General features: G+C 34.4%; 1 protein-coding gene across 3 annotated transcripts in view; it reads left to right on the forward strand.

Annotated features, from left to right (window-relative positions):
- The window catches only part of LOC117174153, a 48,889-nt gene extending 40,467 nt beyond the window's left edge, over positions 1 to 8,422 (forward strand). For all 3 annotated transcript variants that reach the window (XM_033362968.1, XM_033362969.1, XM_033362970.1), the window contains 7 exons: positions 7 to 286; positions 2,556 to 2,673; positions 2,762 to 2,889; positions 2,969 to 3,112; positions 3,612 to 5,052; positions 6,576 to 7,414; positions 7,581 to 8,422. In XM_033362968.1, the coding sequence (XP_033218859.1) occupies positions 7 to 286; positions 2,556 to 2,673; positions 2,762 to 2,889; positions 2,969 to 3,112; positions 3,612 to 5,052; positions 6,576 to 7,414; positions 7,581 to 8,177 (3,547 nt within the window). In that variant the 3' untranslated portion in view covers positions 8,178 to 8,422. The remainder of the gene's footprint in view (positions 1 to 6; positions 287 to 2,555; positions 2,674 to 2,761; positions 2,890 to 2,968; positions 3,113 to 3,611; positions 5,053 to 6,575; positions 7,415 to 7,580) is intronic.
- The last annotated feature ends 1,226 nt before the right edge of the window (positions 8,423 to 9,648 follow it).

Consider the following 9,648-nt stretch of genomic DNA (forward strand, 5'->3'; position numbering starts at 1 on the left):
TGAGAGGCTACGACAGCTTTACAAGTGCATGGGAAGGGAATGTCCCTACACAACAGACTATGTTGACAATTTTCGGAGACATTTTAATAAGCATTTTACTAGTTACAATGTAAATCGCATTGGTTTAGTGCCATTTGACTTTAAGAAGTGCGCATATTGCAACATGTCTGTCGGAGATTGGTTCCAAATGGAGAAGCACTACGAGGAGAAACATGCCTACTGCGAGTTCCAGTGCAATTATTGCTTCTATAGAGCCCTTACTCAGGCGTACGTGGAAATCCATCAGGTGGGAAACTCACAATATTTTTAGACTTCTAGGTTGTAATAGTGTGCGTCTTCTATTTTTGATGATTGAGAGAAAAGTTTGCAAACATAGGAATTTTTTTGATCTTGTATTTGGGTAATTTTGTAGAATTTTAAGTCGAAGGTATTGAACGTCGCTGTGGCAGCTCGATCTAAGCGCTTCAGATTACAAAAAAAGTTTATGATGTATATCTGACATAGCGTCGAAAACTGGAAAAATCACTTTTTTTTAAACTCTGCCAATTTTCATCTCACAAAGTATGGGTCTGGGAGAAAAATTACCAGGGATCTTTTTTATTCAAAATATGCTAAAGAAACTGACAAAAATTATTTTTGTCAAAAAATTCAATTATTCAATTAATTGTTAAAAAATGTTAATATCAAAAAACTGACCATTCGGACGAACAGTCACGTAAAAAATTCGGATTCAGCGGCTGGAAATACATTTAAAAAAACCTTGGTGACTCCATCGGAATTGAAAAGGCCAGGAGACTATACCTGGCTCCCGGACTAAGAGGGCTTGGCTGATAGCCGGAAGGTTGCGCGTTGGATTATCGCTATTTGTACTTTTTTGTTTATTTTTGTTTATTTATTAAAATGCTTGTTTATTAAATTTTTAATACACATTTATTATCATTACGCTATTTAATGATTATTTATTCCTTATTTACAAGAAAAACTTTGTTTATCGTATTTTTATTTTTACTCGTTTGGACGATTGTGTATTTTATTAAAATTATTCATAATTAAATAGTTTCTAGTATTTGTATTTTTAAATTAAAATAGGAACAAAGTGTTTGAAATGAAAATTTAAATAATGAATCCGAAATACCAGTGGATGCAGTGACTAATTTCACAAATATTTACGAATAAGAACCAGAATTGCCTTCAAAGTGTATTTTCACTTATTTAAGATAATTGTCTATTATTCATGTGTTTTTGTTTGTTTGCGGAAAACAATTTAATTTTGTACTTTTTTTTAGAATTTTTTGTGTCCAACATTCTTTTTCTTCTTTAATTTAAAAACCTAAATACTAGAAACTATTGAAGAATAAAGAATTTTAATAAAATGCATCATTTTCCAAGCGAGTAATAATTAAAATAATATAAACAAAAATGGCATATTTTTTAATATGATCCAACTTTTTGAACTTTTGTCTAATTAAGAAACTTTATGAGAATGTTTCCGAAATATATATATTTTATATCTAGTAGAAATATGGATTGATATTTTTTAACCTATAGAAAAAATAATTGTTTTTCCTTTTTTTGAAAGTTTTCAAATTTTGAAAAGAATATAACTTTTTTAATTTTTATAGAATTAAATAATGTCATTAAGATAATTTGCAAGTCTTTTTGCCATGTACCAGAAAATTTGACAAAAATTTCTAAAACACCTAGATTTTTTTTTCGAAATGTTGTAAAAGCTCTTTTTGAATTTTTGTCGAATTGGAAAACCTAACGAAGATATTTTCGAACTATGTTTGGTATCTAGTGAAAAAATTAAATGAAATTTCTTAATCTATCAGAAAAATATTTTTTTTTCAATTTTTCTAAACATTTTCCAAACTTTCAAAAGTATATAACTTTTGTAATTTTCGTTGAAATTGACAATTTTATTTGGATAATTTGCAAGTCTTCTGCCCATCTATAAGAAATTTCGACAAAAATTTCTAAAATAAAATTTTTTAATTTTGAAAAAGCTATAAATTTTTTAATTTTCGTTGAAAATATCTGCTTAACGAACTTAACCTTCATTTTGATAACCTTAAGAAGTATATTAAAGGCTGACTCTATTGGACAACTCCTTCAAAAGTTAGCGTGGCTACAGCATTCAGGTAAGCATACACAGAGACATACAGACAGACAAACAGACATACAAACAGACAGACACCGATAAAATTTTATGATTTTCGGATTCTCTGCGTGCCAAAACGTAAAAATCCCTTAAAAACCAGAGATCGAAAATTGGGACGATTACATTACATTCTCATGAATGAGAATGTAATAAAAAGTACGGACAGCGGGAATCGAACGCGCAACCTTGCGGCTATCAGCCAAGCGCTCTACCATCGGACAATATTGCCTTTGCTTGATTTTCCTCAGAAAACCTCTGGTATGTACCTTTCATTGAAGAGCGTATCAATTGAAACAAAAAAAAAAGCAGACCTGAGGGCCCTCGTGTAAACTAAACTTTAATAGCATTTTAAAAATTAATTCTGAAACTCATGAACCTTTTTTTATCTCCGAAGGCAAACGTCCATCCTGAAAAGTCTGTAGTAGTTCTGCAAGCTAGTTTCACAAACCATCCTCGGCCTCATGTAGAAATAAATCGTGTTGAGCGCGTAAAACCCTTTGTTTGTCAAAATGGTGAGTTCTATTTTTGTTTAATTCCATCAATATTTCCAATATTCCCGTAAGTTCTTTGTGCTATGAAATATTTTACTTCTGATTTCAGATTGCAACAAGTATTTTTTTGTGCCAGAAGCATTTTTAGCCCATTTAAACTTAAAACATGCCGCGCTCTCAGTTTTTTCTTGCCATTTGTGCAAAGTAACTAGTTGCACACCGGATCAACTTATTGAGGTATGAAACTTTCGTCATTGTTTCAGTTGCTAATTCTGATCTTGAGCAGGTTTTGACGCCAATTTTGTTCTGCATTCAGCATTACAAGAAGCACGGAATCCTAAAATATCAGTGTTTATACTGCAACCATGGCACTGAAACCATGACCGAAATGCATAAACATCTCAGCTCTAATCATTACAACAAAAAGCCTGTCTGTCTTGAAAGAATTCTGCCTCCATCGGTATGCCAAACATAAATAGTTACACGGAGAGAAATGGATTATCAACACCTGGATATTGAAGGATTAGACAATACCGCCTAAAATACAAATATTCGCGCCTATCTTGCTGAGATGTTAGATTGTCAAATCCATATTTGAAATTCTGGGGAAATGATGATTATTGATGTTTTGTCTACAATTATTCATAATAAATGTATCCTTTTGTGTCAATTTAAATAATTAAAGAAAGTGCTATTTTTCTCGAGAAACCCTTTCGAAATGCCGAATATTTTGTTTAATGATCAGACGGCCTGTTTTTAATATCTACAGGTATAACCGCTAACAACATAGATAGCTTTTCTGTACCTAAATAATGAAATACTTATAATCCAGGTGTTACGGGTAAACATCCATTTTTCTCTGTGTAAACATACAAATGAGGATCACAAAACTTTCACGATTTTGTCACCATTATATATATTAAACAAAACTATTTCTCTACTAAAGACTATTTTTTTAGCCTACGAAGACAGAAAGCGCCATCGAACAACTACTTTTGCGAAATGCAGAAGAACAATACACACTAGTTTCAAAAGTTATCGGAGTCTCCGATAAAATGCCAGCTAATTCGGAATTAGATGCGAGTAGGGACGCAAAAGCTTTAGTGCAAGTGAAACCTCTGAGTGAAAAAGCGGAGTCGAGAAATTATGCAATATCAGTAGAACCCACTCGATCCAACAGTCCCCCAACTATCCACATAATTTCCACCGAGAGCAAAGTAAGTAGTGATGATGCGTTAAAGAAAACTAAACAAAATTTGAAATACAAGCAGCAGGAGCCACAGAAGGCTGTTGAAAGTGCAGTGGATGCTCCCGGAATCTTCCAGGATCTCGGCACTGAGGATGAGTTCATAAACATGAATTTGCTCGATAATCCGGAATTTCTGAAGACTCATGATGCTACACCGAAAAAGACTACGCTATTGGACGACGAAGATAGTGATATAGAAATAATAAAACACTACGGAATGAGTGAAAGTAGAGGTGCATCTGTGATCAGCGATTCTTCAACAACTCCTGATAAAACCCCCAAGGACCTGCATTTGCTTTCGGTTGCGGATAACTCAGACATCTCAAATGAAGCTTCTAGTTTCGATGCTCCAAGTCCATCAAAGACTAATGGTTTTCTAACTCTAGGTGACATCAGACACACGGGCTTCACTGGAATGGATTTGTACAAATGTGGAACACTGAACTGCAACTTCTCGGCTCCGAATTCTGTCATTCTCCGGAACCACATCCAAGAATCATGTCTTGTTAATGTTGCCACTAGTTTCAACAATGTCGTCAACTTACAATGCAGTCATTGTCTGAAGTACTTCCAAAAGATCCCATTCTTTATTGAGCATTTGGAGATTCACGGTCTAAAGCGATTCTGCTGTGGTATTTGTGGGAAGAGATACGCGTTACAGAGTCAAGCTGTCATGCATGTGTACATGAAGCACAAAGTCAAACGTTACAAGCTTTTCCATGCTGATCCTAAAAAACGCTCTGCTGGTGGATTATTTGTTCTGCAGCCCATAGATAAAGAAAAAAGCAAGATTCCGACTCCCAAGTTTGTAGAGAAGGAAAGTGCGAAATTCGTGGAGTCCAACACTTTAGCCTTCTCGCCTAACCGAATCAACCTTCTACCTTCTAACTCAAGTATTGACGGATGGGGCATGACATTATTGAATCGTCAAACAAAGACTATTAAGAGGAATCTGGAAAAATTAAATCCAGATGCTGGTGGACCAGAGAACTCTAAATCGGAGAGTCCTTCGAAACAAATTATATCTCCAATATCATCAGGAAAGAGTCTTCTCAATACTTCCGGTTCTGTGGTTCTAGGTTCGGAAGATGATACTCATGAGAATAATAAAGATCCGAATGACGATGATGTGCCCGAAATCGTTAGCGAAGGTAAGAAAATTCTTTAAGCGATTCTTTACTATATAGTTATGAGGCGTTGACCACTCGATTTTGGAGTGTACACCAGATTTCACGACGATTTCAAATATTTTTCGAAGATATTAAAGATTTCAATAATTTTCTAAAAATGAAATAAGGATTTCAAATAAATCACAAAAATTACAAAAAGCTTTCATACCAAATCCAAAGATTTCAATAATTTCGAAAATATTTAAAAAATATTTGAATGATAAATTACTATTATTTTACAGAGATTTCAATCATTTCAATCATTTTTCGAAGATCTTAAAGATATTACAAAGGTTTCAAAAATCCTTCAAACCAATTCTAAATATTTCAATGATTTCGAAAAGATTTCAGAAAGATTTGAAAAGTTTTAATGATTTAACAAATATTTGAATTATTTCAGATTTCAGTGATTTTGCAAAGGTTTCACAAAAATGTCAAAAGATTTAAAAGATTTTGCGAAGATTTTACAGATTTCATAAACATTTAAATGCTATTACAAAGATTTCAAAATAATTTCACAAAGATTTCAGAAAGATTTGAACAATTTAAATCATTTTACAAAGATTTTCATTATTACACTAAGATTAATTTGGTTACAAAGGAATTGAAAAAGATTTCAGATTTTTATGATTTTACAAAGTTTTGACCAAAATTTCAAAAGATTTTGCTATAATTTTAGAGACTTAAGAAAGATTTAGAATGGAAAAAAAATTTAGAATAAGCTGGTACATATTCCCTATATTATTAGTTCTTATTATCATTAGTATAAACCCTGATTTTTATCAAAATCTTGCACTCGAAGCATTTCACTCTGTTATAAACGGAAAATATCCTCATTTTCATCGTACGGTTTTTTCACACTTCATTTCCAAGAATATTTTATTTTAAATAATATTTGAAAGATTTAAATAATATCATAAAGATTTCCGAGAATTTTAATGATTTCACAAATAAGTTCCATTCCTAGAAAGCTTGAACACCAGATTTCAAGAGTGATCAACTCGTAGTATATTTAGAGTTCCGTGGAAGTTTAGAATCAATAGATGTTAATTCTTTAGTAGAAAGATATTTCATATCTCCCGATTACATTTGATTCTGCAAGTTTTAGTACATATTATCAAGACTTCTTAAAAATATGGTCTGAGCAAGTCAAAGGGCCATTGGATAAAAAGTCGATTGAAGTTGAAAGTAAGAATTTTGTCTAGTTCTAAAGCCTCCTAATCAGGTGATAAGAACATTAGATCAAATTAATTCCCGAATTTGTATTTTATCTTTCGTAACCCGTCATTTTAAATTATGCACATCACTATTGATGCAAGTAAAATTATTCAACTTAGATTGCATACAATTAGAAACTGTTTTAGTTCTGCAGTCTAGAATGAAATCACTGCGGATGTAACCGAAACATTTATTAACTTTTTAAAAATTCATCATCCACTCACTGGCTTTATTCGTCCACGCAATTGATTCTGATCGATACTGATTGAAAAATTAATACCTTCTAGGTTCATCAAGTGGCCAAACAAAAACTCTAATTGTCCTAATCTGCAAGCATTGTAAAAAAGAGTTCAAAAGCAAACGTGGTTTCAAGATGCACGTGAGAAGGCAGCACTTGAGACAATACAAATTCTTGTGCCCTCTATGCGATCGCAGTGCAAACTTGGAATTTCATATCCAGCAACACATTTATTCGAAGCATCCTAATCGGCTAGTGAAACCAATGCCCAATCCATCCAGTACATCGAAGGATGCTGATATAACCGATGAGTTCTGGGTAAAGGAGTACCAAGTTCCCCTTGGCAAGGAAGAAAGAGGTCAAAAACGTAAAGCAAACTTCGAAGAGGTAGCCGAAAAAAGGTTGAAAGCAAATGTGATAGATGATAAATTTGTTTGTGTGCAATGCAACTTCGTATCAGTGACCCGGCAAGCTCATTTTTCACATCTAAACACCCATAAACTCCTCTACAAGTGCGCTTATTGTAGTTACACTGACATGCTTAAGAACGATGTAATAAAACACTCGAAATCTGATCATCCGCAATTTTCGCCTAAAGTGGAAGAAATTCCAATCACTCGAAATTCCAATAAAAAGTTTAATTACGAGTGCTCATACTGCAACGTGCGCTGCAAAACGCACTTTGCCATGAAGAAACACTGGACCAGGACTCACAAGGATCCGAAGCCGAAGAAAGGAGCCAAGTGGAAGATAGGACTTTTTAAGTACAATACTCTAGTTCATTCAGATAGCGGAGCCGTGAAGATGGTCACATCGCCGCCGGGCAACCATCACAGAGTCTGCCACTCGCATCTACCGCTCAAGTGTAACCCGGCGGATCCAATTCAGGTTTGTACACATTATCAAGAGTGTTTTAAGAATTAGAAGAGTACTCATTCCTGTTTTGAAGGAACTTCTCCATTTTGTCTTGTTTTGGCTTGAATACGATCTGAATTAATAGAACTTAATAGTAAAATCCAACTGAAGATTGAAATTAAACCGGTTATTCTTGCAGATTTCAGAAGACTACCGGTGTCCAGAATGCCGATTCGTGGCGAAGACCTACGAGATCATGTACAGGCATATTAACAAGCACATCAAATTGTATAAATGCAAGTACTGCGAGCAATCCTTCTGTGAAACTAGGCAGATGAGGCTCCACGCCGAGCAAGTCCATCCAGGAGGAGAGCCTAAAATCGAAACTGTCAAGAATTACGTAGAACAGCTCGATGATCTGTTGAGTAGAATAACTAGGGGCGCGGGTTTCGAATTAGAGTCTTCGGAATATGAATCAGTTGTGAAGGAATCCATCCCTGGACCCGTCGTTCCAGCTCGTCCCTTCCCCAAGAAACTAGAATCCGTCGCGAAAAAGTCGACGAATCCCTTGCCGCGATACCCGCCAGGTGTGAAATTCTCCAACGAAGATGCGAAAGTTGGAGGGATTTCCCATTACGGTGTCCCGAGAGCTTCCATAGACATGGGGTCTATTAGCACTTACATGGTAGTTGGAGGTCATCGAATGCCGGTCAGTTGTTTAACGCTTGCCCAACATTTGGACATAGATCCTCGAGTGATCATTGTAGATATAATGAAAAGACTGAAAATAAAATAAAAGATTTGGTCCAACTTTTATGACTAAAGATCTCAAATGCCGACCGTTTTAGTTTATGTTATGAAGTAAAATTAGTAACTCTCACGAGTAAAGTTAATTGTTTATCAAATAATATTTTCTGTTTATCGTGTATGTGGAAAATACAATTGGATCGACTTGCAGCGTTCAACAAGAAAAGCTTCTTTCGATCCAGTTGCATTTTCTTAGATGTAGTTTCGAGGTGTGATTAAATCGTTGTTTTTAATTTAATTTGTTTTTGTTCAATTTTGAACTCTGCTAGAACCATGGAGGAATACGAAGGAGTGGTATCACTCTATATGTTTTCGGTAAACAGAAGTAGAACCACGAACGTCCAAGAATTCGTTAATGTTTGCTACGAATAGATACCCTTGAGCAGTCGCGCGCACATGCGCAGTGCTGTTTGCGCCGTCACGTGTTTTATTCCTGGTACCCTGTTATATTCTGACATTTGGAGGCATATATAGGTTATGTTCGTGTTTGTTTTTCATTTTGTGGGGTGTCTATCACGTTTTTGACTCGCAAACTGAAAGGTAAATGGTGTCAAAAATACGAAAATTGGCTAGAAAGTGTAAGTACTACAATTACATAATTATTTGTCGATCGAATGAGCGCCTTCAGTGCGTGAAATTCGATCCAAATTATATGAGAGCCTCTTTCGAAAAAATTATACTGTTAACCATGTAGTTATCTCTAAGTTCCCGCTAGAGTGCACAACATTTTAGAGAATAAGAATAACGAAACATCGCGGTGCCCTCAGCACCCGACATATGGGCCTGATCCTCACTTCCTTCATATTTTTAGAGGTAGTTAAGGTGACTCACCTATTTGATAAAAAAATTGGTGACCGCTTACCAATCCAGCTTCTATAGTCAGGGTGGGTGTGATAAAAAAGATTTGTATAAGGGAGGGAGTATAATCTTTTCGAACGAGGCTCTCATATAATTTCGATCGAATTTCATGCGCTGAAGGCGCTCATTTGATCGAACAGTAATATTTCGAGTATCGTTTGAAAAGATTATACTGTTAACCATGTAGAGGTTTAGAGAGAGAAGGTCCCAATCTTTTTCTTTCTCTTATTTTTATTTGTTTTTATAAAAGTACAAATTTATAAAGTAATAATAACGCAGCGTAAAATACGTAACTTGAACAACTTCTCATGATTATTTTAATCTTAATATAATCATTTTTAACTTTGTTCGTGATTCCGGAAGGAATATTTTTTATTGGTTGGAGGCCTTGATCCGGTCCTAAATGGTTTAAGATTTATGACACACTACATAGTTCTATTTTCTAATAATAATATAAACAATATCTGCATATATAATACTAATAATAACAATTTGTCATGAATAAATACATAGACATTAAACAAAAAATATATATATATATAACACAGGCAAAAACTTTAACACTTATAAATAACATGCATATAATGAGTAAGTATACAGTA

This window comes from Belonocnema kinseyi, chromosome 6, assembly GCF_010883055.1.
Source record: "Belonocnema kinseyi isolate 2016_QV_RU_SX_M_011 chromosome 6, B_treatae_v1, whole genome shotgun sequence".
NCBI lineage: Eukaryota > Metazoa > Arthropoda > Insecta > Hymenoptera > Cynipidae > Belonocnema > Belonocnema kinseyi.